At 40.6% G+C, this 16866-nt stretch overlaps 1 protein-coding gene across 1 annotated transcript in view; it reads left to right on the top strand.

Annotated features, from left to right (window-relative positions):
* Positions 1–446: 446 nt before the first annotated feature.
* Positions 447–16866, top strand: part of UBXN2B (UBX domain protein 2B) — a 30648-nt gene continuing 14228 nt past the window's right edge. Inside the window, exons 1-6 of the mRNA XM_065399463.1 lie at positions 447–560; positions 3522–3625; positions 6132–6203; positions 9509–9671; positions 10025–10111; positions 13801–13910. Coding sequence (XP_065255535.1) covers positions 447–560; positions 3522–3625; positions 6132–6203; positions 9509–9671; positions 10025–10111; positions 13801–13910 — 650 coding nt within the window. The remainder of the gene's footprint in view (positions 561–3521; positions 3626–6131; positions 6204–9508; positions 9672–10024; positions 10112–13800; positions 13911–16866) is intronic.

Below are 16866 nucleotides of genomic sequence, written 5' to 3'. Positions count from 1 at the left end.
GGTTCGGCTGTGCATCGTTCGCGGGGGGGGTACGTTGGGGCAGCGCTCTTCTTTTTTGCCTGGGGCGGCAAAAAAGTTAGAGCCGGCCCTGGCAGCAGCACCCCTAGTTCCAGCACCTATGCATCTGCATGCCTACAACAGGCAGACGATCAATCACACGCGGCAGCGGGCGGGGACCTGCAAACATAGGGGGGGAGGTGAACGCACACACACAGACGGGAGCAGGCGCGCGCACAATCACACACGGTTCGGGCGCGGACGCGCCCATACACACATTGGGCGGGTCCAGCGAAGGGGGCGGGGCTAGGGAGTAGGAGGATGGTCCAGTCCCACTCCTCCCGTTGCCATGGCAGCCTGGCTACGGAAGTGCTCTGCGGCGCTTCCCTCCAGCCGCAGGTCCGCAGCGCGCCGGGCCGCGGGGAGCGGCTCCCTCCGTGCAGCTGAAGATGGCGGACGGAGGGGAAGCAGCGGGCCAGCAGGAAGAGGCAGCGGTTGGCGGGCCGCGGCGGGACAAAGGGCCCCGGGCTAATGCCCGGCCACCCACGGCCCGGGACTTACAGGTGCGGAAGGGCCGGGGCGATACTTGGGAATGATGAACGAGAGCCCGGCGGCGCCTCCCCGACAGGTGCCGTCCCGTCCCGGCGGCTGCGGTGCTCCGGGCTGGTGGGCGAGGGCTGGATCGGGCGGGGGAGGCTGGCCTGGCCAAGCCCAGGCTCTGCGGTTAGAGGCGCCGCCCGGGGGGCTGTATTTCCCGGCGGAGCGGGGCACAGGGAGCTGAGCGCTGGCGGGGGCTGCTGCCTGCCCTTTCCATGCACACACCTGGCACCCTGCCCCTGGGCCATCCCCCGCCGTGCTGCTCCCCACGGGGCCGTAACCTGCCACGTGGTGTGGAGTGATCCGCCAGGCGGAGGCAGGTGGCTGGCTTTGTGTCACACCCCTTCTCTCACAAGACCCACATTTTTCAGGACTTAATCGCCAGGCCCGATGAGGCTGCCAGCTCTTGTTTGCAAGGCCCGAATAAAGCTGCTTAATGCAAAAACTCTCTTGAGCCTGGTTTTCGAACACTAGTGCAGAGGTTCCCAAACTTCGTTAGCGGCTTGTTCAGGGTAAGCCCCTGGTGGGCCGCCAGACTTTTGTTTACCTGAGTGTCCGCAGGTAGGGCCACTCGCAGCTCCCAGTGGCCGCAGTTCGCCTGGGAACCCCTGCACTAGAGCAATGGAGAGGTGCCTCAGCCTGCAGAGAGTTTGGCTCCCATTGTTAGCTTCCTGCAAAGAAATGAGATAAAATCTCAGCTGTAACCATTTCTTTATCAGCATTCATTTTCCCCACCAACTTTAAAACTATGAAATGCTTCCAAATAAAATTCTTTAAAACTATGTCTATGCTTACCCTACATGCTGCTGCAAGCATGGGCATGTGTAGCATGGGGTCCTGGTGCTGGGGGTGCACCAACAACCCCTGGCTTGAAGTGGTTTTCATCATATACAAGGTATACAGCAGGGGTTGGCAACGTTCGGCACGCAGCTCACCAGGGTAAGCACCCTGGCGGGCTGGGCCAGTTTATTTACCTGCTGACGTGGCAGGTTCGGCCGATTGCGGCCCCCACTGGCCGCGGTTCGCCGTCCCGGGCCAATGGGGGCGGCGGGAAGTGGCGCGGGCGAGGGATGTGCTGGCCGCGGCTTCCCGCCGCCCCCATTGGCCCGGGACGGCGAACCGCGGCCAGTGGGGGCCGCAATCGGCCGAACCTGCCGCGTCAGCAGGTAAATAAACTGGCCCGGCCCGCCAGGGTGCTTACCCTGGCGAGCCGCGTGCCAAACGTTGCCGACCCCTGGTATACAGTTTTGTTCAATGTCTTTCAGCACCCCCACTATAAAAATTGTTCCAATACCACTGCGTGTAGCTACATGCCGCAGTGAAGGGCAGGTTGTGTCCACACTCACTGGTGTTTAGCTACATGTGGAAGTGAAAGTCTCCAGCAGAGAGCTGCTGGCATGTAAAGAGCTGTGCGGAGTATATACTCTAGCGTTCAGGCATGTAGGGCTTTCTGCTCTACTCAACCATGCCTCATTGTCTACACTGCTATTTTATACCCATGCTAATTGGGCATTCTGTGTCTACTCTACACAATACCTAAGCGTAGAGCAACCCTTAGCTATTACTTAAGTAAAAGAAATGTGAAACTCTAGGCAGTGTTACTGTTCTTGTTTAAATTACACATAAGGCCAATACATTGCTGACCAGTCCTGACTATTTTTCCTTTTTACTTACTAATATTAGGTTTGTACATTAATTATTGTTGATAAAGTCTATGAGTCTATTGAGACTAACATTTTTAACTGAAGCATACAGTAGTTACATTCATCTTCGGGTTTCCAAACTGTTGAAGATCGGACTTGTAGTTAAGGAGGCTTTTTGAGTAGATGGTCTTTCATGGTGTTAAATTTATCTAAAATAAAAGTTCCCTTTTTAACTAGCACAAATCTGTAGAATTCATATTAAGTTTGAGACACTGGATGTCTTTTAAAAGTTCTATTGCAATCTCACTACTCTGTATGATTTTCTTAATAGCCCTCAGTTCTTCAACTAGTTTACTTTCCTGGATAACAAGCGTCTCATCACAATACTTATTACAGTATTAAATACTGTGATTCTAAAACAGTTTGTCTTGCAGAGGGCTCTCTTTATTTGAATGTTTGTTGTTTGTAAGCCAACCCATAGTAGAATTGTAGCCCTGCAGCACCATGTGGTGAAATGTTAATATCACTCCAGAGAAAAGCAGAATGAAATTTTAGAACTCTGTTTTTGAGACAAAAATTTTAATATTTACAGAAACTAAGTACAACATTGTTAAAGACAATAGAAATTAAGCTACCAAAAATATCATATTTGGTATCCCTTCGCATACTGTTCTTAAAGCTGAATCTGCCAGAGAAATGGCAGCATATAGGGCTATCCTTGGGAAAAGCCTTTCTAATACAGGTTATTACGCTTGGGTGTAAGCCTTTAAGCACTTGCCGAAGTCAGTGTTAAACACATGCTTAAGTGCTTTGCTGAATTGGGATCTTAATATTAGTACATTCTGTCATGGTTGTAAACATGTTATATAGGAACTGAAAAATATAAATTAAAAGCTATTACTGTTGTGTTCTCTAACAACCTTATTGAAAGTAATGTGGCATATTGTTTCACATAAACACACAATATCTTTGTCTTAACCTTTTACAAGTAATGTGAGTGCTTTCTATGTATTCTGAACAGATGCTTCTGTATAAAAGTCTTGTCATTCTTAATGACGTAATTCAGACTTGTGTTTAATATGTAAATAAATACATGTGTATTTATTTCAGAGTACAGGTATCCAGACAAATATTTATATGAGTATCTGAATGTCACTCGTGTTTCTAAATCAATAAGGAACCTAGGCTTCTAAAACAATGCATACAATGTTTATTCTCTTGTTCTTCGTATAGTTTATATCTCTAGCCTTATAGATTTTCTAAAAAGTCTGGTATTGTATGTAGTTGGCTTTGGCTGGGTTATATGAAGATGAAGTTAAAGGCAAGTTATCCCATTCTGACAGACCACCAGCTACAGTGGTCGGTAACCCAAGAGTACCAGTTCAGAGGTAAGAAGTGTTTTGTACATTAGGATTAGTAATTTATTTGACATCTTTAATATCTGTTTCAGTTTACTAACCCTGCTTTTGTCACAACATTCAGAAATTTGATCTCGAAGAGGTATTATATTCCAATGCTTGTTTAAAAAGCTATAACAACACAGAAGAGTAAAGTGGGGGACCCTATAATACTATGTTCACTCTGCTTCCTTAGGAAGTGTTTGTAGCATATATTTATTTATCGAGTAGTCTTCATTCTGCAACTGTTCCCAACCACTTTGTTTCTGTTAGATGCTGGCAAAAGGCTTAAAATTAAATGCAGAAGTAGTTATGCTGTCGCAGATTTGGACATATGACCTGTATTCTTTTGGGGGGAACAACTGTTAGGAGCAGGAGCAATTCACATGGAAGGCTATGCATAAGTGCCTCTTCTGGGTCAGGAAACCACAGTGCTCATGTCAACATGAGGACTGTGATCCATGACTGTTAAGCCCTATCCAAAATTATCCCTCAGCAGCATCTACCGTAGGAGAATTGGCAAATATCCTCTAAGATTCTTCATGGGAACAAAGAACTTGGGTGGACAACCTCTGTGTGGTAGAGGAATTTAATATATTTTTCTCTGTTTTTCTGGCATGTTTAGGTGCATGTGGCCAACAAGAATTTGCTTTAAGTACTTAGGGTTCACATAACAGAATATATGGAGACTCATTATAGCATTCTCAAATAAATTTTAAAAAAAATCTTGCCAAGTTTAAATTAATGAAATACAAAACAACTGAACAGTAAGATGTGTTTGGTTTTTAAAAAAAACCAATCTATATGTGGCAAGTGACTGGGACATGATAAACCAATCACAAGGCTTGTGTGTCTTTCCAAAAAGACCCCATCCACACAGATGTATCAATGTGAATCTCATTTTTTTTAAAATGGGTATATACCAGCGGACATCTCCATGACTGGTGACAAACCTACAGTCCATTTGTGCACATGGATCTCTGGAAAGATGAAATTCAGCCCAAGGCTGGATACTTGGGGGACAATAATAATTGTTTCTGGTTGAGATCACCAATCTACAGATATCACTATTAAAAAGCTGCTTGCCAATACATACCACAAAGTTATTATACTTACTTCCTATTCCATGTAGGGAATAGGTTGGTACTGAATCTTGAATACTTCAGAATGGTATACGTTGGCAAACTCTAGCTCTTTATTGGCAATCATATACCATGACTCAGATGAATCTCTTTTGGAAAGAAAAGATGCCCCCTTATCACAATGTTAAATAATTCCTAATTTGGATAGATTGTAGTCTACATCAGTGTTTCTCAAACTGGGGCCGCTGCTTGTGCAGGGAAAGCCCCTGGTGGGCCAGGCCGGTTTGTTTACCTGCCCCGTCCACAGGTCCGGCCGATCGCGGCTCCCACTGGCCGCGGTTCGCCGCTCCAGGCCAATAGGAGCCGCTGGAAGCGGCGCGGGCCGAGGGACGTACTGGCTGCTCTTCCCGCAGCTCCCATTGTCCTGCAGCGGCGAACCAGCCAGTGGGAGCCGCGATCAGCCGGACCTGTGGATGGGGCAGGTAAACAAACCAGCCCGGCCCGCCAGGGGCTTTCCCTATACAAGCAGCAGCCCCGGTTTGAGAAACACTGGTCTACATCAATTGTCAAAGTTCCATTGAAGTCAGTGGAGCTATGGCAGTGTGCACCAGTGGTGGACTATCCCATGGATGTGAAGCTAGTGCAATGGTTCTGATTCTCTATTTCAAAGTATCTGTTAAATTCATTCTAAATGTTTACTATAAACCTTTGCAATGTTGGCTTTAAGAATATTTTTGAATCCATGTAATAAACAGAAAGGAATAGGGGAAACTACTGCTTGTAAGCTCTTTGGGAGCAGTGACTGTCTTTTTGGTCTGTGTACAGCACCTATCACAATGGGGTCCGCGTTCATGACTGGGGCTCCTAGCACTTTGGTAATATAAATAAATAATAATAATGCTGGTTGGTCCCATTGCAGGTTCAAGTACTACAAATCCAGTTTTCAAATATAATTGAAGGTTAAGGGCCAGATTCTGCAACCCTTCTTCACATTGAATGTTACCTACTGATGTTAGTGAGGCCACTTGTGGAGTAAATTGTCATTCAGCACGCATAAGGGCATTGCTGTATGGCCCTAAATGAGCTGCCCTCCATTCTTTCCTTGCTACATGGTGAATATTTGGAACTGTTTACTGTGACCAAAAGAACATATGCCGTTACAGTATGTCAGCAATTTAGAATTATTTTATAAAATACTTAAACAGTTAGCCTGAATGGCTGTTGGAGCCCATCAGGTCAGAACTTTTGAGAGACCTTATTTTCGCTCTTTTTTTTTTTTTTTTTAAAGTATATAAAAAACTAACCATTTTACATAGTCATAAGTGTGAAGTGCTTGTTAAAGTGGATATATTATGCAGTGTATATATCAGTAATGTTTTTAATAAAACTGATTTTTTTAAAATATTTGTTGGCAGTCTAAAAATTGACTCCTTCAGAAGCTTGAGAAAACCAGAAAGAAGCATGAGTGATGACAAAGAAAACCAAAGGTACTGTAAAAACAGAAGCTTATTTATCTATAACAATTATGAATAGAATATTAATCTAGATTTGATTTTTTTTCATTCATACATTTTTTTTCTTTTCTTCTTTCTTCATAATGGTGTTGATCTTAGTCTTTGCTCTAAGTGGTAACATAAGGGCTGTTGTGTGACTCATTAGAGGGAAATGGTAACATGAGGTATGGAGGATAGACTTTCCTATTTAAAATAAAATGCTTTGTCCAATTTTCAAACTATAATCTGAATCTTCCTGAACTGTAAACTTCCATTCTTAATCTCCTTGGTTTTACATGTAATATTTATTTTAAGGTTTCAGAGTAGCAGCCGTGTTAGTCTGTATCCGCAAAAAGAACAGGAGTACTTGTGGCACCTTAGAGACTAACAAATTTATTAGAGCATAAGCTTTCGTGGGCTACAACCCACTTCTTCGGATTTGGCCAAACCGGACAGTCTCTACGCAAAAGAATTAATGGACACAAATCTGACATCAGGAATTATAATACTCAAAAACCAGTGGGAGAACACTTTAACCTGTCTGGCCATTCTATGACAGACCTGCGGGTGGCTATCTTAAAACAGAAAAACTTCAAAAACAGACTCCAACGAGAGACTGCTGAGCTGGAATTGATATGCAAACTAGACACAATCAACACAGGATTAAATAAAGACTGGGAATGGCTGAGCCATTACAAACATTGAATCTATCTCCCCTTGTAAGTATTTTCACACTTGCTTCTTATCAAACTGTCTGTACTGAGCCATCTTGATTATCACTTCAGAAGTTTTTTTTCTCTTACTTAATTGGCCTCTTAGAGTTGGTAAGACAACTCCCACCTGTTCTTGCTCTCTGTATGGGTGTCAATATACGTTTCACTCTATATGCATCCGAAGAAGTGGGTTGTAGCCCACGAAAGCTTATGCTCTAATAAATTTGTTAGTCTCTAAGGTGCCACAAGTACTCCTGTTCTTTTTATTTATTTTAACATACCCCTACCCCCGTAAAATATTGCTCTTGATAATCCATAATGCTCAGGCCAAATTTAAGAAAATAAATTTTAGAATTAAATCAAATTTATATTTATAAAATATGTAACATAATTATATATTTCTTAGATTTTATTTCTGGACTGAAATGAATATGAGATAGAGGTATTAAAATGTGCTAGTAGCTCTTCCAAATATGCTTATTTTTTACCTCAGCATTACTGTCCATTATGTTTGGTAAGCAACTCTAGCACCTTTTATTTAAATAGTTTGGTTTTTGGTTCATAGTCAGATTTACACAGGTGCATACAGGGCCAGCTCCAGGCACCAGCTAAGGAAGCAGGTGCTTGGGGCGGCCAATACAAAGGGGTGGCACTCCATCCACTATTGGGGCGGCCCATCCGGGTCTTCGGCGGCGGGTCCCTCAGTCCCTCTTTCTCTTTGAGCTGCCGCCGAAGTGCCGTCGTTTTTTTGTTTTTGTTTTGTTTTCTCCGCCGCTTGGGGCGGCAGAAAACCTGGATCCAGCCCTGGGTGCATATTGAGTAATTTTCCTCTAGAATAATCTCACTCAAATCTTTTCTAATGAATCTTTTCCCCTCTTCTCTGTGTTTGTGTTCTTGTTTCACAGCTTAACTTTGTTGGATACAAATTGGACATCAGGAATAGTAACATACAAAAGCCAGTAGGAGAAAACGTCCATCTCCCTGGACGTTCTATAATAGATTTAAAAGTAGCCATACTTGAACAAAAAAACTTCAAAAACAGACTTCAAAAAGAAAATGCAGAACTAAAATTCATTTGCAAATTTAACACCATTAATTTGGGCTTGAACAGGGACTGGGAGTGGCTGGCTCACTACAAAAGCAACTTTCCCTCTCCTGACATTGACACCTCCTCATCAATTATTGGGAGTGGACTACATCCACCCTGATTGGCCCTGTCAGCACTGGTTCTCCACTTGTTAGGTAACTCCCTTCTCTTCATGTGTCAGTATAATAATGCCTGCATCTGTAATTTTCACTCCATGCATCTGAAGAAGTGGGTTTTTTACCCATGAAAGCTTATGCCCAAATAAATCTGTTAGTCTTTAAGGTGCCACTGGACTCCTCGTTGTTTTTGTGGATACAGACTAACATGGCTACCCTGTGATATTTGTGTTCCTTTGTTACCTTCATTTGTGTGAATCTTGTATTTAATATGAAAGGTAACACTTAATCCTTAAACTGCTAGCATTAAGTTAATACCTTGTTAGAACAATCACCTCCGCTTCATCACATCACCCTTAGTTTATAGACATCAGTGTTGAGATAGCAGAATCAGTTTTATTCTAGTAAGCAGCAGCAGATTGACTTATTTTATTCTGAATCAACTCACCTTGCCTCCTATACTTAAATAGTATACCCAAAGAGAATCGGAAGCATTCAGGATTTTATTGGCTGTTTAAAATCAAATCAAATAGAACATAAATCAAAGATGCTACAGCTTGGCAGTATGTCATATCTATCTATCTAAATTTGGATAGCATCCATCACCATGGTGTCTAAACGTACATTAGCCACTAGCACTTCTAGTCTCTTAATCTTACTCTCCGACATGTATATAACTTCTGATTACAGATAATAAAACTACTAAATAATACACTCTATGAAATGGATCTCATGCAATGGCTAGAAATTAGTCTAGTTTGAAAATAAACTAGATGTTTACTCCTGTTTGTTTTATCCAATGGTTTTCTCTGAAGTTACTGCAGACTCTAAAGTGCCTCAGAATAGAAATTAATTGTTGTTAAAAAAGAACTAATATTGTTAGAAATGAGACCATAATTGACCATTAAGCCTAAGATCTCACTTTGGTGCTATTTTTAGTTGTTCACCCAAATAGTTGTATGTTAATTCTACAAAGGTTGTGTTAATTGTGCATCTGATTTTCAAATGCATCTGCATTTGATCAGACCAGCTATAGTCTCATGCACAGAACCTCCCAGTGGAGATTATTCTTCGGAATCCACACAAGATAAGGCATGTAAAGTCACAACTATGTCAGGACTGTGTTCGCTATAACATACGACCATGGTTCCTAACTTCTAGGAACCTCTATACCTTTGTAGTTCCACTACTGTAACAATTCTTTTAGTAGTGCTTCTTTGTGTATTGGGAAAACCAGAACTGGGTGGAATGCGTGTGTGATCAAAGTGAAGAGGTTTTGTGCCAGAATTTGGCTCCATTTGTTTACTGAGCTTTTTTATTGAAAAATGGGTGTCCATCAATTACTTCAGAAGGATCATCACTGATGAACCTTATTGTTTAAAGATTTTACTCAGGTGACTCAGAATATAGCGGACTACAGATTGTTGGGCCTTCTAATAAGAATCCCCGTAAAATTGTTGGTGAACTTTTCAAAGAGGCGAAAGAACATGGGGCAGTTCCACTGGATGAAGCCGCAAGAGCCTCAGGTGATTTTAGTAAAGCTAAAGTAAGTATAAAAAAAGATAGTTTAGTAAAAACCAAATGAATTAGTTATTTTTGCCTACAGGGCTTATTGTCCTGTAAATTATATTACTAATGCTTGCAAATATTCAATTTTCAATCTTAACATTTCATAGTCCACTGACTGCTTAGCATGGTTATAATTTCTAACTACCTAATTTGCTAATTAGAAGGCATATCAATTAGAACATTGTGTGTTTGTGTTAACTAAAGAAGCAGGCTTGTTCACGTTTTAATTTATATGCTTGCACCCCATTAAATATCTTTGTAAATTGTTTCACGTATCTATTCAGGCTGTTTAATTTTTTTTAATTAACTTTCTTTTAAATATTTTATCAGTCATTTTCAGGTGGCGGATACAGATTGGGTGACTCATCCCGGAAGCGCTCTGAATATATATATGGAGAAAATCAGAATGGGCAAGATGTAAGTAAAATGTTGAATAGCAGAAAATAGTGCTACACATCCTGCAATGTTTGAAGCCCAAGTTGTCAAGATAATGTTTTTATATAACAACAGTTTTGTTTATAATGAATAGCTATAGAGCCATGTAATGTACATTTTAAGAATAATTTCTTAAAGCCAAAGAGTCTACATGAACAAAAATACATAGATTATGAAGTGCAGAGCCTCTTCTGGTAGAGGAAAGAGGTGTTTGGCAAAGAAGTTGGCTGACTGGGTCCAGTGTTGTGAAAAGAAAGGGTTGTATTGCTGTGAGTGCTCTGTGACTCTAATATGAGTTGCAAAGTGCTCCTTTCGAATTAAAGGCTTAATTTTGTGAGGAGGTGCCTACCATATTTAAAAGCTCTGTAGGCATTAGTTGTGTTGATTCAGCCCTATTAAGCCTCTCACAACAATTCATAATTTGCAATTTTGTGTGTTGTCTTTATTCCCTGTGAAATAGAAAACTGAGTGTCATTGATAATAAGCTACTGGAATACTCACTAGCTAGATAAGATCCTTCTAAAGTTGATATTGTGTAGGAAGAAAATAAATATTATATTTGACTAATTTTAAGTCCAGTTTAGGGTGAAGAGAAAACAACCAGAATGGTTATACTTTATAAACCTTTCTTTATAAAAGTGGCATCATAGTGTTCTGTGTTGTTGTAGCTCAGCGATTTCTGTGTCAATTTATAGTTGGCAAGATGTCTTTTCCTGTCAGCCTTGCATATTATTTGCACACTGAGAGTCAAATAGGGTTCTTTCCATATCCTGCATCATCACCAATAATAAATGTTCTGACATCCAAATTGGGCCCTCACCTACACCTGTGAAAGTGGTGGGCTCCGTATGACAAATTGAATAGAATAGAAGAGTTGTTTCCTGATTGCCATTGTTTTCAGCAGACTTGGATAGGTGTGACTGATAGGAGCTTAATAAACAACTTCGTTGATGCACAAGATGGAAAAAACATCAGCAGTAATTGAATCTTAGCTGAGCTTGGTCGACAGTACTAACAGGAGTAAAGAACAGGTAAAGCTTACTTTTGCCACCAAAGAGAGCAAACATGACTCTGAATATACACAGGGAATAGAATTGTGAACTAAGATGATGCCATTTTTATATAGTCACTTTTCAGAGTAAAACTACACTATAATATCATCAGTAAAACTAAATTAACACTAAAGTATCTTTCTCTCTCCGGTGCCCTTCAGGGTCCTGTGCTAGGTCATCTCCTCTTTGTCCTCTGTGCTCAAGATAGCTGAAATCATGTGGACCTAACACCTGTATGCAAATTATTTTACAAATCTAATTCTCTGCCTCTAATCTTCATCCCTCTGTCCACCTCTTCACTATGTTTGATATACTTACATGAATGTCCTCCTGCCATCTCAAACTCATTTCCTCCAACCCTGAACTTTTCTCCTAATCTATCTTCATTTTCTTTTCTTAACACCATTGTCAACTCCACTACTCTCCCATATTTGTAACCTTGGTGTTATCTTTGACTTCTCCTGCTGTTTCTGCACCATAACTAGTGTTAAGTTCTGTCACTTCTTCCTTTCTAAGGGCTTGTCTACATATAAACAAAGTGTGTGAATGAACAGCAGTAAATCAAAGCGCACGACAGAACTTTTAGTGTACAGTAGCAGAGTCCTCATGGCCTGCTACCGTGCAGTGGGCTAGTGTGCTCTACAGTCACACCCTGGATTTCTGCACAAGTCCTGTGTTTGCAAGCCCTAAAAAAAACAAAATTCAACTATAGCCAGTGTTAAAACCCTTGTCGATGCTTTTGTCATATTCATCTTCCTTCCTGCAACCACTTCCTCTGTGGTCTTCGGAATTCTCACCTCTACCTCCCTCCCATCTATCCAAAATACCATTGCTAAAGTCATCTTTATCTGCATCTACTCTGCCTTTATAATTGTCCCCTTCAGCCCTTTTGCTGGATTATTTTCTTACTGCATCAGGTTTCTCATTCTTGCCTTTAAGGTTCTGTATAATTTTGCCCTATCCTTATCTCTACTTTTCTTTCTTCCTATGCTCTTGCATGCTCCTTTTCTGCACTATAATAATCTCTCTCTGCTGCTCCCTCATTCTCCTTTTCCTACTCTGTGCCTCATCTTTTATGCTTTTCCCAAGCTTGGGAGAAATCTCTTGCTGCTTTTTGTAAATCCAGACTTCCACATATTTCTTCTGTTAACCCTGAAATGTTCTTACCAATTTTCCCTGGGAGTAAGTCACACTCTCTCACCCAGATATTTTCCTGAATTTTTTCCTCATCTGTTTTAGAATGTAACCTCTTCTGGGCAGGAACGTCTTCTTTTATGTTTTGTAAAGCATTGTATAATTGTTTAGTGTTGTATAAATGCTTAAGTAATCGCATCTTGATTATTGCAACTTCCTTTCTCTCGCCTTGACAAGTGCAGTCTTGCCCTGCTTATTTCCACCAAGAATGCTTCTGCAAAGATCATTTTCCTAGCTCGTCACTTCGACCATGTAACCTTTCTCTTTGTATCTCTTCACTGGCTTCCTTCTTCTCTATTGTATCAAATATAAACTACTTGTCTGCACTTTCAAGGCCTTTCATGACTATCCTCCTCCCTACCTGTCATCTCTCATTCAGTATTGAAAGGTTGACTCCTACCTCCAATAAATCCATGATGCTAGTCTCAATCACCCACTTGTTAAATTTGCAGACAAGTACCTTCATGCTTTCTCTCATGCTGCCCGTTGTGCCTTGGAGAAACTCCCTGTAAGCATCCACAAAACAAACTCATTATCCTATTTCGAATCTCTCTTTAAAATTCTCCTTTGCTCTGAGGCCTACAGAAAATATGACAATGATTAGGCTGCTGGGTATGCTGAGAATACACATCATACATACCTATCATGTTGTCCAATATGTCTCATTGTTTCCTTGTACTCCCCGGTCAGTCTGTCTGTACCCATCTATTATCTCTTAGCTTATACTTGGATTGTAAGGTCTTGGGGGCAGGCAGGGTCTGTATTTTTGTTCTGTGTTTGTACAGTGTCTATCACAGTGGGGTCCTAGTCCATGACTTGGGGCTCCGAGGTGTTACAATAAAAATAACAATGATAAAGCTAGTTATGGGAATTAGTAACTGTAACTCTTGCTTTATTCCACAAGCGATTAGAATAGTAGAAGTAATCTGCAAGTTTGTGTGTGCTAGGTCAATTTTAAACAAAAACAGTATTCGCTATTTTGAAAGCAGTTGCATCACCTGTTAAGCCTAGTACACTATTGTTGGCATATATTTTCTATGTACCTTGTATTTTATCTATTAGCTATGTCACTGATAAAAGTCAAGGCTTATTGTGAAGTACAAGGTTGCCAATCTGTCGGCGGTCTCAGTACCACTAAGTTTGTAATTTCAACTGTAGCAACAGTGCAAATGTTACTAGAAGTCAATATCACTTTTTTGGGTGAATCTAAAAATGACAGTCCAAAATCTCTCTACAAAAGTGAACACGTTTTTATTTCTTTTGCCTTCTATCTTATGTTTCTGTGTTTTGCTACAATATGTGTTTTGTTTTAGATTCAGTACTCTAATGTTTGCCAATATGTACAAAGCTAACAAAAAAGATCAGCAGATAATTGCTTAGGAATTTTTTTGTTTAGTTTTTTATTATACTTTCTTTGCTCAATAGGTTCAAATTTTGCTTAAACTGTGGAGGAATGGTTTCAGTTTAGATGATGGAGAGTTGAGAACTTACACAGACCCAACAAATGCTCAGTTTCTTGAGTCTGTTAAAAGAGGGTAAGTTATAATGTTGGTTATTTAGCTGACTATATCAGAGCAGTCAGGTGGAGAGAAGGGAAATAGTAATAAAACAGTGATGAGTATTAAAAAAGTATATAACCTTTCTGCAGTGTAAAGCAACTGAGTACTGAAACATTAAATAATCCTTCTACCAGAAACAAGATTAGGCTGATTGATGTTCCTGCAGAGATACAGACAGTGTACAGTAACTCCTCACTTAACGTAGTTATGTTCCTGAAAAATGCTACCTTAAGCGAAACGATGTTAAGCGAATCCAATTTCCCCATAAGAATTAATGTAAATGGCGGGGGGGGGGGGGTTAGGTTCCAGGGAAATTTTTTTCGTGAGACAAAAACTATATTTTTATATATATAATATAACTTATACTGTGTGTGTGTGTGTGTGTGTGTGTGTGTGTGTGTGTGTACACACACACACATTATATATATATATATATATATATATATATATATATACACATACATACATATATATATACACATACATACATACACACACACACACACACACACACACACACACACACACACACACACATATATATATATATATACACACACACATATTATATATATATATATATATGTGTGTGTGTGTGTATGTATGTATGTGTATATATATATGTATGTATGTGTGTATATATATATATATATATATATATATATATATATATATATATATATATATATATATATATATATATATATATAATGTGTGTGTGTGTGTGTGTGTGTGTATACACACACACACACACACACACACACAGTATAAGTTTTAAACAAACAGTTTAATACTGTACACAGCAATGATGGTTGGGGTGGTGAAATCAGAGGGTGGGATATTTCCCAGGGAATGCCTTACTGCTAAATGATGAACTAGCACTCAGTTGAGCCCTCAAGGGTTAACACATTGTTGTTAATGTAGCCTCACACTCTCCAAGGCAGCACGAATGGAGGGAGGGGAGACAGCATGGCAGAGAGAGACAGAGACATACACTGTGTGTGAGAGAGAGACGCACGTTGCCCCTTTAAGTACGCTGACCCCACTTTAAGTACATTGCCTTTTTAATTAGATCAGCAAGTTGAGACAGCAGCTGCTGCCAGCAAGCTCCCTCCGTCCTGGTGTCCTCCCTCCCCCCCCCCCCCCCCCCCGCTCTGGAGATAAGGTACAGGAGCGGGGGAAGTGGGGGACACCCTGACATTAGCACCCCTCTTCCCCCACCCCCCTCTGCACAGCAAGCAGGAGGCTCCCGGGAGCAGCTCCAAAGCAGAGGGCAGGAGTAGCACATGGCAGTGGAGGGAGGACAGCTGAACTGCCCAGCAATTGATATCCTGCTGGGCGGCTGCCGCACAGGAAACTTAGGGGAGCTGATAGGGGAGCTGCCGGTCCACCCTGGTTCCAAGCCCTCACCAGCTTGCTCCAACGGGCTGCTCTTTCTGCAAGCAGTGGATAAAGCAGCTGCCAAACAACGTTATAAGGGAGCATTGCGCAACTTTAAACGAGCATGTTCTCTAATTAATCAGCAATGAAACAACATTAACCGGGACGACTTTAAGTGAGAAGTTACTGTATATTGTCATAGGGACCTCTTTGCAATGGATCAAAATACAGGTGCACATCTATGCTTTTTACAGTCAGAAGAAAATATCTGAAGTTTTATTATTAAAATATTATGTTTACCATATTTTTATGACGGTTAAACATTATTAAAGCAAATTGTACATTAGTTCAGTCTCTTAGGGCCTATGTAGATAGCACCGGCAAAATGTGCCAGAGGGTGGGATTTATAAAATGCTCTAACTACTCCTTGGAGACCTGCTGATTCACTCTAAAAGGTGCCTAATTCTCATCGGACTATGTTAATGTGAACTAATTTCCTTTTAGACTATGCCAGCAGAGTCTACATGGAGGAGTTAGAGTGCAGCATGTTAGAGCACTTTACAAATCACACACCCTGTGATGTGTAGTCAAATGCTAAGATTGGGTCTCCACTTGGCCTGTGCCACAAATAACATAATACTTCAATATGATGGCCACCTCCAGCACTAGGCTCAGAAGTGCCAACTGTGATTCAAAATAATTCACTGCTTATTCACTGCAACAAGTGCCTCCTTCTTTTTGCATATTCATATTATGCTGGGTTGAGCAAAACAGGTGTGTTTATTCCTTAACATAAATAATGTTTTAATTAGGGCCGCCAAGCGATTAATTTTTTTTAATCACGCCATTTAATCGCATTGTTAAACAATACTAGAATACCATTTATTTAAATATTTTAGATGGTTTTCTACATTTTCAAATATATTGATTTCAATTACAATACAGAATATAAAGTGTACACAGCTCGCTTTATATTTATTTTAGTTTACAAGTATTTGCACTGTAAAAAATCAAAAGAAATAGTATTTTTCAATTCACCTAATACAAGTACTGTAGTGCAATCTCTTTATCGTAAAAGTTGAACTTACAAATGTAGAATTATGTACAAAAAAACTGCATTCAAAAATAAAACAACTTAAAATTTTAAAGTCTACAAGTCCTCTCAGTCCTACTTCTTGTTTAGCCAATTGCTAAGACAAACAGGTTTATTTACATTTACAGAAGATAACGCTGTCCTCTTCTTATTTACAATGTCACCAGAAAGTGAGAACAGGCATTTGCATGGCACTTTTGTAGCTAGCATTGCAAGATATTTACGTGCCAGATGCGCTAAAGATTCATATGTCCCTTCATGCTTCAACCACCATTGCAGGAGACATGTGTCCATGCTGATGACGGGTTCTGCTCAATAACAATCCAAAGCAGTTTTTATATCTCTTATTGTATATGAATATACGTATATATTAGATTGCATCCCTCTTCCCTCCACCTTTTACATATTGATTGTTGTCTGAGATTGTAAGATCTTCAGGGTAGAGGTTGTGTCTTTGTA

The sequence above is a fragment of the Emys orbicularis genome, chromosome 2 (genome assembly GCF_028017835.1).
Source record: "Emys orbicularis isolate rEmyOrb1 chromosome 2, rEmyOrb1.hap1, whole genome shotgun sequence".
Taxonomy (NCBI): Eukaryota; Metazoa; Chordata; order Testudines; family Emydidae; genus Emys; species Emys orbicularis.
Note: the sequence above shows the minus strand (reverse complement) of the source record. Positions and strands in the feature narration are given on the sequence as shown.